This window comes from Podarcis cretensis (genome assembly GCF_951804945.1).
Source record: "Podarcis cretensis genome assembly, chromosome: 5".
Taxonomy (NCBI): Eukaryota; Metazoa; Chordata; class Lepidosauria; order Squamata; family Lacertidae; genus Podarcis; species Podarcis cretensis.
The window spans coordinates 50,903,543-50,929,398 of record NC_137174.1 but is presented as its reverse complement, the minus strand read 5'-3'; the positions used below and the strand labels follow the sequence as shown (position 1 = coordinate 50,929,398).

Here is a 25,856-nt window from a genome sequence, read left to right as displayed (position 1 = left end):
GAGAAGGAATTGGGCCCAGAAACAGGCAATCACAAACTTTTTAGTCCATTAAGTATACAAGATTACTGTGAAGTATCAAATTTTCAATTGTAATTTGATTTATGTGATGTTTCAAAGTAATATTGGCTCAATTTAGCAATCAATTAATTTGCCCAATCCTACTTTAAAGCTGCCTAAACTGGGTCCATCATGACATAGTGGCCCAGATCACACAATCAAATTCTGGCTTAATAAACCAGGACATTTACCGCATTTTTCGCTCCATAAGACACACTTTTTCCCTCCTAAAAAGTAAGGGGAAATGTGTGTGCGTCTTATGGAGCGAATGCAGGCGGGAGGCTCTGCTCAGCGCTCAATTTAAAGACCTGCGCGGAGCGTGTGTGCGGCTCTTGCTGGCTTTTCCCCGAGGAGGGAGAAGGGACTGACAGGCTGCTCTTCTCCCTCTTGGGGAAAAGCCAGCAAGAGCCGCACACACGCTCTGCAAGGCTCTTTAAAGGGAGGGCTGAGCAGAGCCTGTATGCAACCCAGATGCGAATGCAGGCGGGAGGCTCTGCTGCTCTGCTGGCTTTTCCCAAGGAGGGAGAAGGGACTGGCGGGCTGCTCTCTGTCCCTTCCCCCACCTCCCAGAAAAGCCAGCAAGAGCCGCTGCCAGGCTCTGCTCAGTGCTCCCTTGTAAGGGCTCCCTTTTGTCCCTCATCGCGCTTTGCTAGGAAGCCAGCAGAAGAAGAGGCACTGCACAGCTATCGCTCTTGCTCTGCTGGCTTCAGCGAGAGCTACGCAGCTTGCTCTGCTGGCTTCTCATCGAAGCGGGAGGAGGGATGGAAGGGTTTAAAGGAAGAAAAGTGAGAGCCGCTTACATGCTCTGCGCAGAATATTTTTTTTCTTGCTTTCCTCCTCTAAAAACTAGGTGTGTCTTATGGCCAGGTGCGTCTTATGGAGCGAAAAATACGGTGTTTTATTTATTTAATGAATGTGTACCCTACCTTTTAAGGATAACTTATAAGGTGCTTGAAAAACAAATTTATAACAATATATAAAACAAAAAAGTTAAAACCACAACCATAATATGGTAACTAAATAAAAACTTCCAGCAATAAGTATTAAAACAACACAGCCCATCCCATAAAATAACAAAATAGAATAATGCAATAACAGCAGTTCGCTTAACATGATGGGAAGGCATCAGTAAATAGTAGGCTTTTAATGTCCAGTTAAAAGCTTGCAGGAGGTTGTCAGATCCCAACTGCCAAAAAAGCCCTCTCTCCCTTGTGCCCGCCAGCTAGCTAATAGCTTTCACCAGCAAGTAGGTCCTCAGAAGCAGATATTACAGCGCATGTGCATGCAACCCCTTAGCTGCTGCTTTGCTTCTGTGAAGTGGTATGATAAACTAGAAATGTGCAGTTAACAATAGCTTCCCATTTTATGTGACCTGGGTACCATGGTTAATGATTTCAAAATCCTGACTTGTGTGGAAGCCACAAACTGTAGTTTCTGGAACACATATAAGAGGAAGCCGTGGTAAGCCGTGGCTTCCTGGCCTGTTTTTCTGCTCACGTAAAAGGTTAAAAATAAAGTGGCAGCAAATATTTTCTATAGGTATATGGAACTTTTGCATATCCTGGCTTATTCAGCTAGCATTTGATTGTGTGGATGCAGCCATTGCAGCAGTGAATTACAATATTTAGTTATTCATTTTGTGAAGAAGGGCTTTATTTTCTCTGTCCTGAATCTATTTTACCATTAATGTCATTGGGTGACTTTCTGCTACAGAGTTATAGGGGGGGAGGGAGAATAAATTTATGTCTACCTAAGCTAGGACTAGGGAGTCCAAAGAGACAGAGTAGATGGAAGGGTTCAGAAGTGATATAGATATAGAAATCACACACACACTCATATTCATATTCATATTCTCAGAGTAGACCCATTGAAATTACTGAACATGACTAAGTTAGGTCTATTAATTTCAATAGTTCTACTCTGATTAAGTTAGTTGAATACCACTCTAATAGTATATGGATTTATACTAGCCTCCTAGCTCTGTTGCACTGGCTTTGTTTAAAATGGAGCTGGAACATAGCTGTAGAGTTTCTCATGCTGTTAACATCAAATATTGTTTTCATGAGCATAGAGCTAACACTAGCTTCTTTTAATCTCTACTGAAATTCTGCACCTGAAGAAAGACTTGACAACTAATACTGGAGCCATCAATTCCCTACGGTCTCTACAAGCCAGACAGGAGTTGAGCTCTTATGCAAAGTCAGAAACAAAAATATACTTTGTATAGTTTACTGTGTAGACATTGTAATACACATGATGAAGCAAAATGAGAAACATGTCATAATAACTTCTTATTGTGACACTGCATTGCTCATTAATAGTCAGCATTGTGGAAATTTATATTTCTGAGTACTAAGTACTTGGAGGAATTCCAGACTCCAGTGTATGTAAGATATATGGTTAGCTAGATTACAGAGAGGGCTTCTGCTTCACTTAGAAACTAAAATGAAAATTTCACTGTTCATTGAATATTTTATTGCTGGGGAAGGTGTTTAGGACTTGTTTCCATTTTATGACTTCCTTTAAAATGTTAAAAATATATTAGTAGAGGATTAGTAAAACAGATTCTACTCCAGAGCAGATTTTAATAAACTTTAGTTCATGGCTTTAAGCTTTGTGTGGTGGCAAAATGTATTTTGTACTGTTAGCTATTGTTATGATTCAGGATTAATCTCAACATTCTGTGTTTCTATATAATGATAATAGATTGTCTACATCAAATATTAATGAGAAATTTATAATGGAGGGCACATTTTGCTGTTACAAGCATTGTAGCCAGGAATTATTTTATTCCAAATGCCACTGGGTATTTATGTAAGCATGGATTCATTTTATAAAGCTTTAGTTTGTAGGATCTGGTCTATACTATGTAGTTCATTTTCTGAAGTTGATAATCCTCCTGTTTCATTTCACCTCCAAACCTTATTTCCACTAAAGCTGAATACATTTTGTAGTAAACTTTTGTGAATTCCCAGGCAGCATTTATCTACAGGGCTGCAGCTGTAGGATCATTTTTAAACTATAAAATTCCAGATGGTGACTCTTAACTCAATACAACCTGCTTTTTTTGGAACTCGGCAACACAGAAAACAGATCAGGAAAATCTGAATTCTGATAGATATAGTTACTGTAAAAGCACAGTTTGGTCCTGTTTAGAAAAATAAATCCTTGAAAGGAAATATGTTCATTTTTATCTCTGTTCCTACTTTATTTGTGTTACATTCCTATGTCCAGGAAATTGAATCTGGGGCACAGCTGACAGGGAGAATCCTGCCCCATATTCCTTGGTATTACTTCTTCTGTAGGAGTGAATGGTTGCTCAGTTGTAGAGCAAGTTCAGTCCCTGGCATCTTCAGGCAGACCTGGGAAAGCCTTTCAGCCTGAAATGCTTAAGAACTCCTACCAGTCAGTGTAGACTATAGTGAGCTAGGTGAACCATTGGTCTGACTCTGAATAAGGTGGTTTCCTGTGTTCCTATGGCAAAGATAGACGCAGCGCACACATGTGGTGAGGTCAAAACCCGTTCTTCCCCTCAGATAGAAATCCTACAGAGGCAGAATGCAAAGGTTCACTGAACATGTCTGCTGAGGTCCATAGGAAGTGGGTTAAAAAAAAAGTTATGATACTTATGGCTTGATAAAAGTGCCATTGATGCCATGATGCCAGCACAAAGTGGCTCCCAAAGGCAGCAAGAAAAAGTGGGTGCCACTCTGTGCCAGTGAGTATCATCACAAAGCAGTTAATGTGCCTAACAACCAGCTACTGTGCATATTCGCAGACTCCTGGAGAACATGCACATAATTCTTCCATTAAGAGGGAATTGTGCACATTTCCTGGGCCATATACATACTTTATCTTGTTCACTTGAGAGAGTTCTTACATGAACTGTTACCTGAGACATTTTACACTTCTTAAACTATACCTCCATTTGTTGATAATTGCTAGACTTGATTCTGTGTGTAGCTACTATCTACTCATACCTCACATATGTGAAAATGGATTCCAGTAGTGAGGATTGCACAATGGTTCGTCACAGCTTAAAAAACATACTGGTGATCCTTCATTTTGAAATTGCCTATCCAAAAAGAAGGTTTTATAATAGAATTTTCACCTTGACGTTCTTTCCACTACTGTGTAAAATACATTGGGGGAGAGTGTTCAGAAGGAGAATGTTGCCAAAATGAACTTCAAAGTCTAATTATCATTACATTTCCCTTAGATATTTTCCCCTAGAGCATTTTGGCAAAATCTCAGTGGGAGGGCAGATGCAGCATACATTACTCTCCTGCAAGAGGTGGGTGGTGAGGAGTATCTGCTTAGAGCCAAAAATGCTCTTAGGTTTTTTTGGATAGTTTTTTAAAAAGACGCTTCAATTGACTCTGAATGCAGACGCCAGTCTGCTACAAATTTAAACAAGTCAGTCCAGTAGAGCTTTATTCAGAAATTTTCCAAGATACAAAAGCACTGTCTTGCTTTAGCTAAAGCAAAGCAATAATATTATATTCTCCTTGAGACTCACATTGAGATTCTTAGAGAGTTTATGAGGTATTGCTAACCTAAAGCAAAATAAATTTCCCTGTGGACTAGCCCAGAAAAGCTTTATGGTTCAAGTTAGTAAAACCATCCACACAATTCTCCTCCTGAGATTTATAGATTCCCCACCAAAGCCATAATTCTCATAACAGAATGAAAGGGCAAATGGAAGCTCCTTTGCTCTAGTATCAGACCCAGAGGTGATGATAACACCTCAAAAACATAAACACAATTCTAGACTTCCAAGTAGCAGAAACTCCTGCTGAAACGTTTATCAACCTCTTCTCAATTTTTAATTTCTGTTTCAAATATAATAGCTTTTTAGCTTTTACCTGGTGAGGGCAGATGCAATTTGTTAGTCTAAGTGTATCAATAGAGAAGAGGATCCATACAATAAGGAAGAAATAAGTGTTCATATAGACACCAATATCATTTACATGAACTCTGAGACAGTGTTTAAAGCACACATATAGTTGTGAATGATACTCCTTTATGATGGGGATGGTGAATCGAAAGCCACATTATCTCTAACCACTGACCATGCTGGATAGAGCAGATGAGTGGCATCTGAAGAGTCACAAGTTCCCTATCCCTGCTTATTGATCTACTCGGAATGCCTTAGCATCAGTTCTTTCCTGTTACGAAGGGCATTCCCAGATCAGGGGCTTCTCTGTGGTTGTGTTGCAACTTTGGGAACACTTCACTTGTGAGACCTGTCAGGCCACATTGTTGCTAATATTTAGGTACAAAGCTGAAACCTTACTCTGATGATTCTCTTTTTAAATTATATTTTTAAATAAGGACTTGGGAAGGGGGAGAAACTGTCAGGAAGGAAAAATAAACAGGTTACTGAATCCAGATTGATAAGTACTAATGCTTACATTGGTGTTTGTCTACTGATCATGCCTGTTTAGTTGCTTCTGTTCTTATGGTGGCTTTTGGGAGTTCTTCTTGGCTATCCATAGGTTATATGTGCATATGACATTGGTATTACTTGGCTTTGACCTAAACTGGTCTACTTTCTAAGCAGGCTAAACTTTCTATCAAGAGTTTTGATGTTGCTGAACTATACTTCTGAAACATTTGCTCCTTTTCTTGTCCCACTAGAATAAAACTCAAAATGAGCCAAACAATGGTTATGAGTTAGTTTTAATAAATGTAAACATTTAACCACAGTTGAGACCAGTTTTAGTCTCATGGAAATGGCAGGGGAAATGCTGGATATGTAATGCCTGATGTTGTTTGACAGAGATGATTAGGAATGGGGCAGCACATGACCTTTTCTTTTGCACTTGACAAACCCAATTATCTTAACAATAATACTTTAGTTAAGCACTTCCCGACAAAGTCCTGCAGCTTTGTATAACTTTTGGAAAACTGTCCAAACCTTGAAATGTGCAGTATAATTTCTTTTAAAATATTTTAAGAAATGAAGTACATACTGAAAGGCACCATATCATGATATAGATAAAATTCAAGTGGATATTTCCCCCCCCCCCCCCGATATAAGAAACATAAACCACTACATCATTAGATTTCTTCTCCAAAGAACATTATAGTCATGGAATATAGTGTTCTTAAATAAAGAATATGAGAGCTTCTAATGGAATAGATATATAGTTTTGCCCACCTACTTTGACCATAAACTTAAATCTGGAAAAGAGTGAGTAACAAGGAAAAGCTCTTATTTCTATCAGTGTCCAAATTACATCCCTCTTCAGGGTTAGTAAAGGGCCCCGTACATTTGAAGATACATACATAGATAGATAGTTTTCTTCTCTTAAGCATACATATTCAGTTTATTTCATTATCTCTTATCTTTATGTAGCCATTCCTTCAGAAAGGGTGCAACATTGTACCTCCTACTTCTAGCAAACAAAATCCTCGTTGCAGTCAGTAAATTCTAAACCAGGTATCTCCAACCTTTGGCCCTCCAGATGTTTTGGACTACAATTCCTGTCATCCCTGACCGCTGGTCCTGTTAGCTAGGGATCATGGGAGTCGTAGGCCAAAACATCTGGAGGGCTGCAGGTTGGGGATGCCTGTTCTAAACCATTTCTTTAGGTCTAGAATCTACCTGCTTTCCTTTAAAACCAATCAATAGGATGCACATAGAGAAATGTGATATTGTTAGGATTCTTGCCCCGTGCTTGCAGTCATGGGATTGTTTTATCACATGATGGTGTATGTTTTCATTCCATATAGTGCGAAGTGACAGAGACAGGATGTTTATATTACTGTGTTCCATGATGTAGGACTATTATCCTTTGTTCTTTCTCTTTGCTGTCTGATGAGAAAGGAGGAGCTGAGTCAGAATGCTCCGAGTGTATTATATGTAAATAAAGTAGTTTAGCCAAAATGCTGTGCTGCTGAGTCTGTCACGCGAACTGCCAACACTCTGCAGGATCCGAAAGTGTGCTGATGCCTCTTGGTATCAGTCACTGTGATGTCTGGGCTAGAGAAAGCTTTTGAAGCTCCCGAACGACCAGGAGGGAGAGAACATGCCAGTCGGGCATGTGTCTCTATTGGGTTCCTACTTGCGTGTAGGACATTCCTGACAGTTATTAGCACTGCAAATAAAATTTTTCTCCTAGAGTTATTATAGGGCAGTTCCACCAAATATGCTTAGAATTAGATTTAGTTGGCAAGTACTGTAACTTACCTTTCTGTGATTCAAATGTTAGGATACTGCATTAAGGAAACTAATGCCAATATTGTTGCTTCAGAAATCTATAATAAATACTTCATCTGAACATCACAGAGTGGTTCACAACATAAAAATACAAAACAACAACACAAAATACATAATTGGGAGCTTTTTAAAAAAAGTCAGATGATAATATTATCCTAAGCCACATACCAATTATATGGAGTTTGACAGCTGGTCAATGTAGATGGACACTTCATGCCCTTACGTCTGCAAAAATACTGATATTGATTCACTGGAATAAGTGGATAGAAGATATGACAACTCTTGCAACATATGAATAGATTGCTTTTAGACGCAGATTGTGCATGATATTTGGAATACATTTATAGAAACTATTGTGACTTCTTAATAATTATATATTCATTGGAATAGTAACATTACTTATATACATATCTTATATTGTATTACAGTTTTAACCACCTTTTTGTTTTTGTTCGTCCACTGAAATTTTCTCATAAAATAAAGTTTCCAAACCATCTTCAGAAGCAGCCACATATATAATTACATTGCAGTAATTACCAAAGCATAGACAAAAGAAGTACGTAAAGCTTTCCTGGTCCAGATAGGGATGTAGCTGGGTCACCAGTTGAAGCTCATGGAAGGCACTCCACACCAGCGATGCCACCTGAGCCAAAAGTGACATCAAGGGATCGAGAAGTACCTCTAAGCTGTGTACCTGCTCCTTCAGAGGTAGTGTAACCACAACAAGAGGAGGCAACCTCCCATCCATCCAGTCTAGGGAACTGCCCACTAACAATGCCTCAGTATTATCGGGAATGAGCCTCAGTTTATTGGCTCTCATCCAGTCCATTACTGAGGCAAGATCATAGTCTGGCTCATCCACTGCCAAACCTGTAGATGTAAAGGAGGAGTAGAGCTGCATGTCATCAGCATATTGCTGACAACGTACTCCAAAACTCTGGATGACGCTACTTAGTGGTTTCATGATGTTAAACAGCACAGGGGATAAAATTGAGCCCTGAGAAACCCCACATTGAAGGCTACACAATTTAAAATATTTTAAAAATACTGGTCTGTTTCTATGTATCTCATTGTGTGTATTCCGGGTTTAGACAGGAGACCGAGTTAGAGCTATGCTGAGCTGGTTCTTGGGCTGGTTAGGTGTTCTGGCTTGTTTATCTGTGGAGACATCAGTGACTAATGTGATCAAGTAAAATACTATGTGATGTCTCAAAATGAAAATTACTGAGAGAGATAAGATATCTTACTGTGGTATAAATAGCAGGGATATGAGTTTTGTCTAAAAGAAGAGGAAAGCACTTAGGATATGAGGCGATGTCAAGTCTGTAGTTAAGAAATCTGAAGTGTGTAGACTAGATTCTTGTGCATTCTTATCCGAGCTGTATTTAACACTTATAAGTACCTTTTTGAAAGAGAAAACAAGCATGTTCATAGGCCTCTTCCTAAGAAGTAGTTAATGTAAGTGTTTCTAATACCACTTATGTCTCTTTAGACCAGTGATGGCCAAACTTGGCCCTCCAGCTGTTTTGGGACTACAACTCCCATCATTCCTAGCTAACAGGACCAGTGGTCAGGGATGATGGGAACTATAGTCCCAAAACAGCTGGAGGGACATGTTTGGCCATCACTGCTTTAGACTATGAACCTGACAGCAGGAACTGTCTAGTTTTTGTGTACTGCTAGCCTTTTTTTGACTAGAGGTTTAGCTATAAATTCAATTAATTAATTACATGAGGCTGCTTTATAGATGGTGAAGGAGACAAATTTGGAAGTTGTTGAGACAGTCACTGCCTCTCAAGCTATCCACCTGTTTCTAGTAGACTGAGAATCTACAGACTTTGAAGCCTTGCAGCATAAAATGTAAATAATCTATGAATACTTTTTTTAAGTCATTCTGTGAAGTTGCTAAATCAGCTTTCAGATTTTAATGAAAATACTCTTTACATCTTACAATTTTGCTGAGTAAATTAATATTCAAGGTGCTACTTCACAGTATGAGAGACAACACAACAACTCATTTCCAGGCTAGCTTTTAGCTATGATTTCCAGTGCCAGAGTTCACGTAGCTCAACAACATTGATGGGAATGGCAACAAACACAGAGACTTCTTAAGAAGTTTCTTTTATAGCTCTTTTCTCTATGTAGTTCATTTTACCCATAATCTTTTCTCCTGCTGCTATACTTAAGAAGAATTCACTAGCAAAAAGACACATAAACCTTATAAATCTAGCTATATTACATGTTGCCGAAGTGAAAGAATGCAAAATGGAAAACAGTACAATGCTTCATATGCATATAGGCTTATTCATCTTGGTCATATGAAAATATTTGTCTCTACTCTAGAGATCCAAACTAGGCAAACTCCGTTTGGCTTGATTCAGACTCAGCTTGGTAATTATGAGCTTTTTTGGCATGTGTTCAGAAAACAAATGCTCTCTTTCCTGAGTGTTATCTTCCAACTTGCATTGTTGCTGTATGCGTACTCATGATACTGTGTTCCCACTGGTGTATTGATAAAAATTGAAGTGCAGGAGCTCATGATGACAGCCGCAATAGCCATCTCCCAAGGAAAATCCTTATCCATGTTGCAAGGAGAGTCCAAATATGTAGGCAGCTGTATTGATCTATTATTACACCCACCCACCCACCATCACGCTCACTTTATTAGGATCTCATGACTGTAACTGTATTGATAGTTACCTTGGAATAAGTAGTGTTTACTTCTGACAGCATCACTGCAGCTTATAAAACTCCCTATTAAAAGATTATCAGCCCGCTGATATGCACATTTTAGCTTTTGATTAGAAACGCAAACAATATGCAAAGATATGCTAATGCTAGTGTGAAGAAGGAACCCTATCAAAGAAAAGGAAAACATAACCAGCCTCATTGCACCTGGAAGGTAGCACACCTCCCAGGACAATCTGTTACCTCTGTATACTATTGCCTCTGCCCTCTCAGTAGAGAGTCACCTGCTGCCACCACACTTCTCTTCCTCTTCTGGGGAGTGGCAGGAATTGTTCTGTACACTGTACCTTCAACAGCCACCTCAGTGTATTCTGAGATCTGCAACTGCTGTCCTTGTTCCTCTTGCCCAGAATCGGTGTCCGAGGTGAGGGCATATAATCAATTTTGCAGCTCTCGCGACACAGTATTAGTTGGATTGTGAAATGTGTTGAATTGCTCTTTTTATATTACTGTATAGGTTTTGTATGTTTTTGCTAGATGACTTCGAGCTTTCTTTTGGAGGAAAATGTGGGGATGCAAATATTAACACTGAAATGGAACCATTGTTTTCTTTAAATGCAACTCTTGTTCCAGTAAAGCTGGGAAGGCCAAGGAAATAATGGGGCCACCAAAAACACGGCTTCTGGAAATCAGTACAAAATTGTGAATATACTTACATTTGCTTTAAAATAGTGCAGAGAATGACCAATTCTTTACTTTTATATAACAGGACAATTTGGTCAATGTTTAAGTTAATACAATATATCATATAGAAAAAGAATCTAAGATACAATGGTACCTCGGGTTAAGAACTTAATTCGTTCCGGAGGTCTGTTCTTAACCTGAAACTGTTCTTAACCTGAAGCACCACATTAGCTAATGGGGCCTCCTGCTGCCACTGCGCCGCCAGAGCACGATTTCTGTTCTTATCCTGAAGCAAAGTTCTTAACCTGAGGTACTATTTCTGGGTTAGTGGAGTCTGTAACCTGAAGCATATGTAACCTGAGGTACCACTGTATATCACTGTAAGTACTCACCTGTACAAAGCCCATATAAGCCAATGCATGTTTACAAAGGACAATTACAAAGGACAATTGTGATTCCTCTTCTGTTATTGCAGCCTAACAGAGAATCCTCTCCATTCTAGCTATTTATTCTAAACAGTACTAATGCCAAGGACCTAAAAAGTTTTGTCCATCTTTGTCCATCTGGTAAAGGTAGATGTTGAGGAGGGCACATGCTGCTTTAATTGCTAAATAAATTTGATAGTTAATATGAATTAATGTTTTAAATGCCTTAAGATGAATTTTTATATATTGAAGTACTTGGATAAAGTAATGTAGACAGGGTTTGGCATCAAGTTTCATAATTATTCTAAATTAATTACTTGATGAAAGAACTCTATGGTGTGAGAGTAACATTGTATTTGATTTCTTTCCCTTTTTCTTTTGCTATATTATTTTTCTTTCCAAGGGTCAAATTCTTGGCTTGTTCCTGAAACAAAAGGTGCAATTGTACAAGGTGGATATGGCCATACCAGTGTCTATGATGAGACAACAAAGTCAGTTTATGTTCATGGTGGATACAAAGCTTTGCCTGGTAATAAATATGGATTGGTTGACGATCTTTACAGATACGAAGTAAACAGCAGGACGTGGTATGATTCTTTTTTTCAAGTTGAAAATGAATGTAACATTATTTGACATTTCATGTTAGGAAATAGCAAAGGATAATTCCTGTTATAACCAAATTGAGAAAGGGACACCATGCCCCTCAGGGCTCTTACATGGATTTTGGGCAAGGTGTTGATTCCTCTGCTCATAGGTTGTTCACCCAGTGCTTTTTCTTCTTCAGGAGGTACTCAAGGGTACGCAGTACCACTACCTCTTTATTGTTATTGTTTAAAATTGTGGCACTTATTGTAAGAATTTCCCTTACTGGCACCTATTTTTCTAGAAAAAAAAGCCCTGTGCTCACCCCCTAGGAATTGAGAGCTTCTCAGTCTCTCAACGTAGAAAACAGCTTTTTCAGAGCATCAGAGGTTAATCCTCTGTTCACTCTTATCTCCAGAGTGAATTTGCTAGCCAAGATTTATGCCTGGCTATCATTAATAACCACATAATTATCTCTGTTGGCAGCCTGCCAACAAAAGAGGTTCAGTCTGCCATGTTCCTTCTCTGGAAATGGACTAAATGAAACCATTGTAATTTTTTTCTTAAATCCATATATATGTCCTTACATATATGTTCTCTCCTCCACCCGCACAATAGGACAATTCTGAAAGAGAGTGGTTTTGCAAGATATCTCCATTCAGCTGTCTTGATCAGTGGAGCTATGTTAATTTTTGGTGGAAACACCCATAATGATACTTCATTAAGTAATGGAGCAAAGTGCTTTTCTGCTGATTTCCTTGCCTATGACATAGGTAAGTATTATATGTAAGAGTCAGTGTTTGAAATGTAAGAATTCTAGGCTTAATGTGTAAAGCATTGTTAATATTATTTTACATTATCTCATTTTAAAAATGTGTTATGCTATGTTAAAATTAGTTTTAAGACATTTTTGCTACAATAGGACAGGCCACATTTTTATCACAACAGCATTGAGATAGATACAAATATGGAATGTTTGTGGAAGCAAAACCAATTTGTTGTTGCTTCAGGCTTATAACAACAGGAATTCAAGTCTCTCCTTTACTCAGTTATATAAATAGGATGCAGCTGTTTACAACTGTTTAGTAATGTCTGCTATTTGAACTATTGCTATTGTGCTGTTAAAGTGGAAATAACACCATCCACAAAAACCTGTGGATAACACCAAAAATTCAATACATTATAAAGTCCACACCTTCTCCAAATTCTGTTATTTCCACTTTGGGTTCCAGTCCTGGCAGGTCTTTTCCTTAAATATATCCCTTCTTTACCACTTAACCAGTTCCATAAATAAAGGTATTTCTGTCACCATTGACCAGTGGGTGTGTCTTTCTTGCATGCTGCATCATTCTAATGTGTCTGAAGTTGATTAGGCAAAGAGTTTTCTGTGTAATTGGTTCTCCCAGAAATAGTTCCTGAAGTCTGAATGAAATACTCGTTAACTACTGTTATACCCAGATGTAACTGACCTGCATGTTAGAATGCATGTCCCAGGTATGGTCTGATTTATAACTCATACCACCTTGCTGAAGCTAAGCAAGTCTAGTTCTGGTGACTGCCTAGAAACCACATGAATGCCACTTGAGGTTCTATGACAGAAGACATGTGGAATATAAATGTATGAAAATAAATAAATAAAAATTTAATATCATAATGATGTTGAAAATTTACAGTTTAATTATATGAAAGCATTAGAGTTTTCTCAGTAATATAGTAATTCTCAGTAATATAATACTTTACATGTTATGTAGTTTTTTCTTGGACACAAAGAAAGATGTCATAATATGTGGTAATCTTAAAGACAAATAGCTAAAAGTAGATTTTTGAGCCCCCCCCCCCCCACTGAGGTGGATTTCAGGAATATGGGAATGTAACCACATGGATGAGATTAGTAACAAATGGGAGGAAAGGGAGATTTCTGAAACGATATAGGCTATAGAAAATACCAGCTGAGAAGTTGAAAGGAATAGGAACAATATAGCAAATGTGTGCTCCAATCTAAAGAGATCCATCTATATAAGCAAGCTTCTGTGTTTCTGTTAACAGCTGGATCAGGGGCAACAGGTGCAAATTGGATATGCACCTCAAAATTCATGCTGGAATGAGCATCTGAGTGTGAATGCCATCTTATCAGATATGCATTGCTTTCAGTGAGATATACATTGCTATCAATATTCTGGGAAAAATTATTGTGCCTAAACACAGTAAGTGCTGCTAGACCTATATCAGATCACTAGTCTCCACAAGCAGTTCTGGTTGTCTCCAGAATGCATGTTGTAGAGTGGAAAGGGTGGATAGAGTCAAAGGGTCAAAGAAGTGGATAGAGAGAAATTCCCCCCCCCCCTAATAATACTGGAAGTTGGGGTCTTCCAATAACGTGAATGCTGGAAGATTCACAGTAGACTAAATAATGTAATTCATCACACAGAGCACATAGTTAAAGTGTAGAATTTACTCCCACAAGATGTAGTGATGGCTACCAACTTGGATGGCTTTAAATTTATGATGCTAGTAGCCACAATATTTATATGCTACTTCCACTATTGGGAGAGCACTGTTAGCCTCAGGTTCTGTTTGCAAGCTTCCCATAGGCATCTGGACTAGAAGGACCTATGGCCTAATCCTGCAGTGCTCTTTGTATGTTCTTACAAAGAGCACTGCAGGATCTGGAAAATCTCCACGTTTGGCATTCTCACAATCCTATTGAATTTTCTTAGCAAAAGTTATTGTTTATATTGGGGAGTAGAAAAATGTGCCTACTGTTAGTGACCCAGTCTTTTCTAATAGTTCTTTGATATTTGAAATCAGCATATACCCAGATGTTTTTGAAAACACATAAAGTGGGTCCTGATATGAAGTTTCAGATTATATTATTAAACTTATTAGTACTTTTTTGCCACAGGCAACTCACAGTGACTTACAAAAATATATATAATAGGTTTATTACATTTGTCACAGCCTCGTTAGCAGGACTTTATTAGACTGAGCTGAAGAAATATGACAGGAAGAAAGGCTTTCCTTAAATTGCTGTTTGATTAAAAGTTTCCTGCTATGTACTTCAGTGTTGGTTTGTAGACTTTCTTTCTTTCTTTCTTTCTTTCTTTCTTTCTTTCTTTCTTTCTTTCTTATTTTGTTGATTTACAAAAGTGTGTGCAATGTCTCTCTCTCTCATATTCCCCCCCCCCATGTAACATTTTTACAAATCCGTTTCATTTGTTGAGACATTAGGAAGAAAAGGGGGAAAGAGGTGGAGGGGGGAAAAGATGGGTGTTTCTATTTTACTTACTATATGTAGAGTTTGGTGTCAGCGTTTGTGCGGGTTCTTTGCTGTTCACTTGTTTTCCTTTGGTGGTGAGAGAGGCTGGGGTTGGTCTAGGGCTTGGTTTCTGAAGTGAAAAGAACACCAATGTAGACCAGTTCCCCTGAGCCAATTTTGCTTAAGCACACATCTTACTCATGACATCCTATTTTGTTTCTTTCAACTGCCTGCATTATCGATATTTCAGATATGTTTGAATTTGATTACAACTTTAATACAGAGAGTTCTGTATTAATTTATTATGGGAAGAAGTATTGAATTGTTTAAAGGCTGTGTTTCTTCTTTGTAACACTGAATTAAAATGTGTAGGCCCCATGAGTCACTTCAATTGATTACCTCTAATGGTTATATTTTCTTGTCACATAATATAGAAATGGAAATCAACTATGTGTGTACTGGACAGTCATGAATGTAATGCTAGACACTTTGCATAATTTATCTTTATTTTTTTTACATAAAAATTAACAATCTGCTTTATTTTGAAGACTGTAATGTTACATTATTTCTGCTCCTAGATAATTAAAGCACTTAACATATATTATATATAATTTTTACCAGTCTCATTTTCCATGTATTATTAATCTGATAGAATACAAATGGAACAGATATAATTTCTTTCTTATTTTAAAATTCATGTAAAGATTAATTAGATGCAAGTTTAATCTTCCACACCATTCCCTTGGCCAGATTAAAAACATACTCCTATGTTTGTGAGTGAAAATTCTCACTTCTAAAAATAGCAATATGTGTACATCAGAGATAAGCAGTTTCACCCAAGTCCATTATGTGTTTGATTAAAAACAACCGTATTAATTCAGATGATAACCAAATTGCATTTTTAAAGCTGATAATTGCCCTATAGTCCCTTTCCTTTGCCCAGGGCCTCACAGGTTAGTATAGATTTTAAACATAGGAAGTTGCCTTTATAGTAAGCCCGGCCATTGGCCCACTTAGCTTAGCATTGTCTACACTGACTGGCAGCAGCTCTCTGGGAAAGAAGCCTTTCCCAGGCCTGCCTGGAGAAGCCACAGGTTGTACCTGGGACAGTCAACTGAGTCTTCTGGGGGGGTGTGGGAAGTCACTCTAGAATCCTAAATGGAGTCTAGACCAACCTAGTGTAGAATTCAGCACCAGTACATGAATATAAGACTCAACAGTGGTTGGAAACTATTGATCACATACTTCTCTGCTTAAATGTTAGTTTCTACTTCAAATTCATGACAATTGTAGTTTAAATACACTAATTTAATGTAGCTACTGCTTTATTCTTCAGAGATACTCACTGTTACAGAGGGGCTGCTTGGCACCATCCTGCCCCTGCCTGGTCTGGATGTTTTTTGACCACATCAGTGTAATTTTTTGCCTGTTTGCCTGTTTGCTTTGTGTGCTTGAAGGTTAGAGTGAGGTGTTTGCTGATTGCTGAGGATTGTTATCTGATTACTAAGTGCAGCTAATATGTGTGTGGGCCAAAACCTTTACTGAACTATAAAGCAGACCTAGCTGTGTATAGTGAGGTCAATGCCAAAGAGGCAATGCCAAAGGGATTTTCTTCTTTGGATCCTCACTTCAGGGATTCACAGGAGCATCCCCACAGGGATTCAAGGCCAGGTCCTGTAGGACAAGCAGGGCTGTTATCCCTGACCCAGCATGAGAGACTACATAGCCAGAGGCAGCAGGTGTCTGATTCTGGTGCAGTTTCTTTCAGCAGGAGGCAGGCAGACAAGTTTAGTTAATCTAATTACAGTCTTCTGCCTGGTACTGTAGGATGTGCTTGTTATTATTAGTCCTTAGCTTATCATCTTTGGCCCTAACACCTGTCCTGTACAAAGTGTTATTGGATGGTGGTGCTAAGATGTGTCTGGGTCTGTATGTGTCAGAGAGTTACAGTGATACCTCAGTTTCAGTGGTTGTGGGCAGGGAGAGATATAGTTTGGGTGGAGGGCTGATTACCATTTTGGGTGGAGGCCTAGATGTTTTGTCTTTGTCCCCCTTTTCAGCCCCTACACTCATTCAGCAGTTCATGGTATCCTTCCATTGAGAGTCAGGTGGTGCTATTACTTAATGCCAGGTTGGCCCAGATCAAGACTATGCTCATCCATGATTTGATTGTGGATGAAAGGGCTGACTTGGACTTGGATGGATGAGCTGGGTGGCCCTGATCTAACTCAGCTGTGCCACCTGGGTACTTGGTATAGTGTGAGATCAGACTGAAAGGTTGAGGGGGTGGCTTCCCTGATTGAGCTAGCTGAAACAGTTTTCAGTGTGGTGTTGGATGACTCAAGGGTGATAATCCACACATAGACTTTTATTGGGCTAGCTTGAGACTTAATGGCTTCAGTGGCAACCATGAGGCTTCCTCAAAGAGTCTTCTCTCCAACATATCAAGCAGGGCATGCCCTTGATGTAGTCTTTCTCCCAAATAATAAGAAAGATGGACTGAAGGTATAGCATGCATTGCTCTCCCTGGTTATGACTGGACCATTGTTTGGTGAAGTTTGGGTTGCGAAAGTTGAATGTTTCCTTGGGAGCAAGCTGCATGAAGACTAGACAAATGGTGCAAGTCTCACTACAAAGTCTATCAATCATAGGTCAGTGCTCGTAATCCTGCCTACCTGGCAGTGTGGGCAACAAAGAGGGCTTACTCCGCAGCCTGCATTGCATCCTTGCAATGACAGGGAAAGGACCCCTGGAACCTTTGAAGGACATGCTGTGACTGACTGGCCTCACATTTTGATGACAAAGTTGCTCAACATCAGAGTGACCTTGACTTAGCCTGGGGCCCACACACCGAAGGAACTGTCCTTTTCCATGTGTTCACAGTGTATGACTTAAGGAAATCTGTGACACAGAACATGGCCTTTACCACATTTGGTTGCATTTGTGAAATGACCTGCCCAATGAGGTTCAGAGCTATTCTGCTTCTATGACTTTCTCCTCTAGTAAGCCTTTGGCTGGTGAGTAAACAGTGTTGCTTCTATGGATGATTTTTTTTTTTTTTGCAATGCTTATTTTCTGAAAGTTGCTTTGACATTTGGAGAGATATGGTAAGAATGTTTTAAAATAGACCCAAACTGCCAACATGTTGCTTTATGACTCTAAATACTAGAAACTTACCGTACATACTCGAGTATAAGCAGACTTTTTTAGCACATTTTTTATGCTGAAAAAGCCCCCCATGGCTTATACTTGAGTGAGGCGGGTGGAAGCGGCGGAGGGATGAGTGGCCCAAAAGGGAGCCCTTTCTTGCCGCTGTTCCCGCCACCGCCGCCCGCCTCTCGCAAAGGCAGGCATCTACCGGGATATACCGTATTTTTTGCTCTATAGGACGCACTTATTCCCCTCCAAAAATGAAGGGGAAATGTGTGTGCGTCCTATGGAGCAAATGCAGGCTCCTTGGCTTCGCCGCGACGTGCCTGACCTGGAAGCCGGAGGAGGAACAGAAGGGTCTCCTTCTGTTCCTTCTCCAGCTTCACTGAAGGGGCGCTGCACCTTCTCCCTCTCTGTGCAACGCCTCTCCTGTAAAGGAGAGGCGCTGCGCAGAGAGAGAGAACTGTGCAGCACCCCTTGAGCAACGCGCCTGTCCTGGAAGCCCGAGGAGGAACAGAAGGGACTCCTGTTCCTCCTCCGGCTTCGTAGCGTCCTGGAAACCAGAGGAGGAAAAGAAGGGTCTCTGCGCAGAGAGAGAGAACTGCGCAGCGCCCCTTGAGTGACGCGCCTGTCCTGGAAGCCCGAGGAGGAACAGAAGGGTCTCCTTCTGTTCCTTCTCCAGCTTCGCTGAAGGGCGCTGCGCCTTCTCCCTCTCTGCGCAGTGCCTCTCTTGTGAAGGAAAGGCGTTGCGCAGAGAGAGAGAAGGCACAGCGCCCCTTGAGCGACGCGCCTGTCCTGCCTTCTGCCTTAGCCCTGCGCAGCCTCTTTGGGCAGGGGGAGCCTTCATCCCGCTGCCCTGAAGAGGCTTGGCGCGGTTATCCCAGAAGCCAGAACAGCCACACAGTATCCCAGAAGCCAGATCCCTCTTTCTGTTCTGGCTTCTGGGATTCAGAATAATTTTTTCTTGTTTTCCTCCTCCCAAAACTAGGTGCGCCCTATGGTCCGGTGCGCCCTATGGAACGAAAAATACGGTAGTCTACCTGAAAACCCTTATGTATGCCACCCTGAGTTCCATCATGAGAGTGTAATGGAGAAATATTTTGGAGGGGGTCTAGGTTTCTGAGAAAAGCTTTAGAATTTCATATTTTGCTTTATTAAGCAGCGTATATACTCGAGTATAAGCTGACCCAAATATAAGCCGAGGCTCCTAATTTTAGCACAAAAAACTGGGAAAACTTATTGACTCGAGTATAAGCCGGTTCACCACACCACAAACCTGGTGGTGGTGGCAGTAGAGGAAGAACAAGCAGCCCGAAAGGGCTGCTTTTGGGCTGCTCGTTCTTCCGCAACTGCCACTGACAGTGGCAAAGGAGGAGGCAGGAGCAGCCCGAAAGGGCTCCTTTTGGGCCGCTCGTTCCTCTGTCGCAGCCTCTGCCGCTCGCAAGAGCAGGCATAGGAGCCACAGTTGGGAGAGGCACAGCGCAGCGCAGTGCCTCTCCCAACCGCAGCTACTGTGCCTGCCCTTCTAAATTCTAAAAGCTTTTCTCAGAAACCTGGACCTCCTCCAAAATATTTCTCTATTACACTCTCATGATGGAACTCAGGGTGGCATACATAAGGGTTTCCAGGTAGACTATATCCTGGTAGATGCCAAAGAATTTGATGCTAGTTCATAAGAGCATGATAAAGTGGCAAGGTGTTGGGGTTTTTGTGTATGTATAAACCATGGGTTTATAAACTTACATTAGGTAAGTTTACTGAAATGAATCTAATATAGTTTTTCCTATATGGAAGGAAGTTTCTGTACTGAAACTGGTGTTTTGTGAATTACTTTATTTTTGTTTGTGTTTAACTGTTTCTTTTCTTGGTATTAAAATAGATTTTTCACAGCTGAAATAGAGGTACTCCATATCTTTTTAAAGCAACAATTAATATCAATATTGCCACAAACCCTTACTCATGTTGATAAGAAAAAATGGAGTGGGGGACGACCTACCTTTGTACAAAAAGATTGCAATTGAGTGAATTGTTGACCTGTTTTCTCCCAAAATGTAAAGTAGCAGTTGCAATTAATTACATTTTATGTATTTGTGGGTACTTAGAAGTCATAAATTTAGCTCTGGTGCAATCTGCAGCAGCAAATTGGCTTTAGTGCTCCAGCATTAGAAAAGCAACATCATACCCATATAGGACACTAATTGCTTCATTTAGTTGAGAAAACCAAGCTTCTTTGTTTTTTAAGGGTGTTTGGGGGAGAATCTTTTGTTATATGTAGGCTGTAGTGTAGACTGTTATACCTGTAGTTAAAATTTATTGCATGCTATTTCAAACAGGCCTGGCTTTGTGTTTTGCTGAGAAAGGGCCCTTTTTTATGACACGAATAAAGACAGGGATTTATTTGACATGAAGTAAACTGGAAAAGAAGTTTCCTATACTTGTGCCAAACTTCAACGATATTTTATTTGTTGTTTTGCCATCCAGAGTCCTGAAGCACTAAGCCAAACAAACAGATATTTTAAGTCCACAATGACTGATGTTACCTGGTAGTCGCCGGCACAGACAAGTTGGAAGTAATTTTTTATTTTCAGTGAAACTCAATTATCTGAATGTAATGTGTGCACCTCCTATAATGCTTTATAAAATACCATTTATAATTAGTTGAATTTCTGAGGTCCCTGAGGTCACTTTGATCAGAGAAGGTGTACACATACTAATAAATTTACCTTGGAAATATATGTATTTGGAATATATGTCTAAAGCGAACAGACTTGTATACATTTTACACTGTCTAAATGCTCACATGGTTTGCCTTAGGCAAGGACTGGTTGAAACCAGTTGCACAGAAGACAAATAATATTGTAGCCTGTGTTAAGTGTATATCTGCTTTGAAATGAATGCACTTGATGTGAATGAATATGTGCTTCATAGAAAAGCTATACTCGGAATTTTTAAAGCTAAGCAAAACTATTTTTCTAGCATAGAGCTCTGTTCAATGTTCAGCAGTTATTGAGAAGGCTAGGGAAGATAAGAAGAAAGGCTATTTATATCATGTTTCTTTTTCTTTCTATACTCTATTGAAAAGACCTGCCAGTTTGACAAATAACACGAGCAAGCAAGGAATTATTATATCTGGAGGCTGCAAGGTTTCCTTATCTTAAACTTGGCTTTTAATAATTATATTTGTGTGGTTTTTTTGGTCAATGCTAAATCCCACCTTTTTACCCCCTAAGAAAAAGAATGCAAAGAAAGCCCTTGAGCTGGCCCGCTGCCTGATCAAATGAAAATGTATTGTGTGTGTGGCTTTTATTTGCAGGCTTCCCCCCCTCCCCGGTCACTATACACATAGATCTTCTTATGTGCTCCAGTAAGCTGTCTGAAACATCCACTGAAATATAGGAACTGGAAGACACTTGAATTTATAGCATAATTGAAGGATCTTGCTGGGAAGCTGTTGTGATAAAATATGTCTGCCTTGTATAGTTCTCATGAAAAAATGTTCCTGAAATAGAATTCATAATTGTTCATCACTTTTATTTTCCTATAAATAATATAACTATCTAAGGCTCATGCAATCTAAATAGTATAAGTGCATCTAGGGGTTTCATGCATTGGAATATGGGAAATACACAACCCGTTCTTAATACCACCCAAGCCTTGTCCTGCACCCATTCATTGTTGTGCTATTATTGGTGGTGACATTCTTATAATGCTCAGACATTCCTGGTGCTACTTATTACTGCCTGTCCCACTAATAGGAAGATAGTGACATTATGAACCACAGTAATCTTGGCAGGTTCATGGTCTACTGAGGAGTCTAGGTGAGGGTTTTAATTGACACATTCTAGTTTTTTATTTGCACAGGTGTTGAGCCATAAGGCAGACCGATAACTTGCTTTCTGCGAGCAAGAAAGGGTCTGAAAGGGTGTGTGTTGATGTTGAAGGATAGCATAGCTTCTGGTCAGAGGCCATAACTGCCTGATTTAGTATGGAATCATTGAATGAAAGGACTAGCAAGGGCATGAGACCACGAAAGTGAGAATCTTGGACAAAAATGGAGATAATGTAGATTGGTTGCAGAGTTATGTTGTAGTGTAAATATTGATCTGGTTTGCTTAGGATAAGTGTTCTCAGGAAGTGAGAATTGAACCAATGCATCTGAGATAGCACAAAAGCAACCAGACTTTGGTTTAGGATGGGGATGGGGAACTTGTGGTCCTTCATATGTTGTTGGTACTTCAGCTCCTCTCAGCCCCAGACAACCTGACCAATGATTAAGTATGATGGTCCTCCAGTTTTGGTTTAGGACCTCTGGTAGTATACTTCTGAGATTTTAATGCTATTTCATGTTAAGGATTTAAAAAACAAAACCACATTTAATGAGGATTTTATCACATTGCAAAATACGCTGCTGTTATAGTGGTGTGTGAACTAAAAAAAACCCTTCAAAATGAAAGCCTCCTTCATCTTAGCAGCACATCAGTATGGTTATTTGATTATCAGTATTTAATAAGGCATCACTTTGTGTCTATTTGAAAAATCGATGGCATCTTCAAACATGCCACTATACTCAGATCCCTTAGAGCAAGTCCAATCCTTTTACAACAAGGAATATGACACACAACATCGGATGATTGAACAGTGCTATTCCTTCACACTTCCAGTTTGGTTTTATTTATGAATTTATTTAGAACAGGAATGAGCACCTTCTTCAGCTGGATCCTCCCCAACCAAGTAGCTGGGGGCTGGACAGCCCTGGCCATTATGTCACTGCTGAATCCCCACATCTTGGCTGGGTATCCTTTCAGTACTAAAAGTGAGAAAATGTTGGAGGCCTTTCTGGTTACACAGAAGCTTCTATGGGAAGCTTCCTTTAACCTATCATACATGTATGTGCCTTATGTCCTTATTTTGGGGAGGGTGCATATGAAGTACTTGGGACAAGTGAAAGTAAATGCTAGTGGTTGTTGATTTCAAAATGTCAGTTATTTCTAATACTGAGCTATATCTTCTTGAACCTTAGTAAGAGGAAATCATATTATCTTACCTTGTCTTACTAGCTTGTGATGAATGGAAAATTCTTCCAAAACCTAATCTTCATCGTGATGTGAACAGATTTGGTCACTCTGCAGTTGTCAGCAATGGGTAAATATACTTTTCTAAAAATGAGTCAAAAGAAAATAAACATATTCTAACACATTATCTTAAATATACATTTTTAATGAACAACTGATGTTCTTTGTTATCTTATTAATGATGAGCTTATGAAAGCTAGAGTTGTGTACTCTACTTGAACTGGGAAGACCTGAAATAAAATCCTCATTTAGCTATGAAGTTTGCTGGGTATTTTCAGCCATTTACTTTTATTTTGGCCTAATATGGCCTCGCAACACCACTGTGAAGACAAAAGGGTCATGGGAACCTCTGTTTCATTGAACTGACTCCCTTGGTTTGGGGGGGGGGGACTGCCAATTTTGTTCACCTGATTGAGAAGATAGAGAAAAGAGAGCTGAAATTGTTTGGATAGGATCTACAAATCTTATGCTATGTTATTTATTTCATTTAAATAGTTACGGACAGTCTTTCTATGTAAAGCTCTCTCATTGTGATTTACATGATACAAATTTCCAAAATATAACAGTAATACAAAATATAAATAAAAAATAATTTCAAAAATAACTTTATGCTACATCAAGTTTAAAAGTATAATGATTAAATTTGGAGTTTGATATTTCTTGGTATACCTTGGAACAAAAGTATGTTCAATTATAATTAGCTTCCTGACCTTGTTATTACACTGGGGTGGGATTAAAGCAGTGATAATGTACCGGTAAAGGGACGCAGGTGGCGCTGTGGGTTAAAGCCTCAGCGCCTACGACTTGCCGATCGAAAGGTCGGCGGTTCGAATCCCTGCAGCGGGGTGCGCTCCCGCTGCTCGGTCCCAGCGCCTGCCAACCTAGCAGTTCGAAAGCACCTCCGGGTGCAAGTAGATAAATAGGGACCACTTACCAGCGGGAAGGTAAACGGCGTTTCCGTGTGCGGCTCTGGCTCGCCAGAGCAGCGATGTCACGCTGGCCACGTGACCCGGAAGTGTCTCCGGACAGCGCTGGCCCCTGGCCTCTTAAGTGAGATGGGCGCACAACCCCAGAGTCTGTCAAGACTGGCCCGTATGGGCAGGGGTACCTTTACCTTTACCTTTAATGTACCGGTATATAGTTAGCATACACAAGAATATTGGAAGCTGTTTGAAATCGATACCATTGATATACTATATTCATCAGTGCTTGAGGGGCAGAAGAGGTGAGAGGAAGTGGAAGAGTTTCATTTCAAAGTATGCCAGAGTACAATTTGTTCTATGCGTCATTTAGCACCTTTATAAGAACTGTATAATCTATTGGATAACAAGCATGGATTGGTATACATACAATAAAATAATTGTAGTTGTTTATCAATACCATGATCCTGCTGGCCAGTTTTTAGACAGTTCTACCCTACAGTTCCACATGATACAGATCTTACTGTTCAAGAGTGCTATCAAAGCTCTGGAAGAGTTTATTGGGTGCTACAGGAAACTCTTGGGGGAGGAGGGAAAGAAAAAGATTGGTTGTGCAGGCTGCCTACCACTCCCACAAGTGGATACAGCCTGCTATAAATGATGTCAAAACTCCTAATAAATGTGAACATACTTTCAAAAGAGTTTTCAGATATTCTTTGTAACTTGATTCACGGCAGAGGCAGACAGGCACTCAAACAGACAGCTTCAACTTTCTTCAAGACTCAGAGAGCTGCTTTTGAAAGTACCTGCCTCACCTGGATCAAATGATTTTTTTGAAATTTTTGTGTAAGCCTATTCCATATAGCATTCTGGGATTACATTCATTGAAAAAGTGTGAGATTGTTTTAGGTTCACCAGAGAATGTGAGCTACAGAGTGCCAGGCTAGGCTTCTCTGCCCCCTCCATCACCCTATATATTTTATTTTATTTCTTTTTGATGCTAACCAAAACAGTGGGATCTTCTGAAAGGAGGTTAGCTACACACTTCTTAGGACTAGTAAGTGTGAATACTCTCTCACATAAAATGGAGATGGCAAATGAGGCAAGAGTCGTGGCCTTGGATGATTCATGTCCTAAAATCACAATATTACTTTCTATTACTTTATAGGTCCATGTATATATTTGGAGGTTTTTCAAGCGTTCTTTTAAATGACATCCTTGTGTACAAACCTCCCAACTGTGAAGCATTCAGAGATGAAGAGCTTTGTAAAACTGCTGGGCCAGGGTTAAGATGCTTATGGAACAAAAACCGCTGTGTGTCGTGGGAATCTGGTCATGATAACAACATTCTTAGGGCAAAGTGTCCCAGAAAAACAGGTAAGTGAATTGTCCCTTGGTAATTATTATTTTAATCATAGCAATGATAGCAGTGCTATGATATCATAGCACTTTCTACAAGTTTAACGAAATGCAAGTATAGACGGATTGGGACTGCATGTGCTGGTGCTGCTCTGTAAATATATTCCAATTGTGAATTTAGAAACAGTTTGATAGTGTTATATAAATACTCTTAGTATATTATTAGCCTATGTGTTGCTTTATGTTTATCAGATTGTTCTGTTTTGCAACACAGGGGATTTTTGTTGTTGCATAACTCTGTAAATATATTCATCAGGAGGTGTCAAAGTTCCTACATGTGTACATGTGTACCAACTGTATAGGTAAGATCCATGATTGCGCAGGCAGAATCTGTACATGTAGCATTGGTATGCATGGGCTCTCTTGCATTTCTGATGA

At 39.6% G+C, this 25,856-nt stretch overlaps 1 protein-coding gene across 3 annotated transcripts in view; it reads left to right on the top strand.

Moving 5' to 3' along the window:
* ATRNL1 (attractin like 1) overlaps positions 1-25,856 on the top strand; it is a 512,979-nt gene that overhangs the window by 83,103 nt on the left and 404,020 nt on the right. For all 3 annotated transcript variants that reach the window (XM_079976622.1, XM_079976621.1, XM_079976623.1), the window contains exons 9-12: positions 11,483-11,666; positions 12,280-12,434; positions 23,125-23,209; positions 25,228-25,436. In XM_079976622.1, coding sequence (XP_079832748.1) covers positions 11,483-11,666; positions 12,280-12,434; positions 23,125-23,209; positions 25,228-25,436 — 633 coding nt within the window. The remainder of the gene's footprint in view (positions 1-11,482; positions 11,667-12,279; positions 12,435-23,124; positions 23,210-25,227; positions 25,437-25,856) is intronic.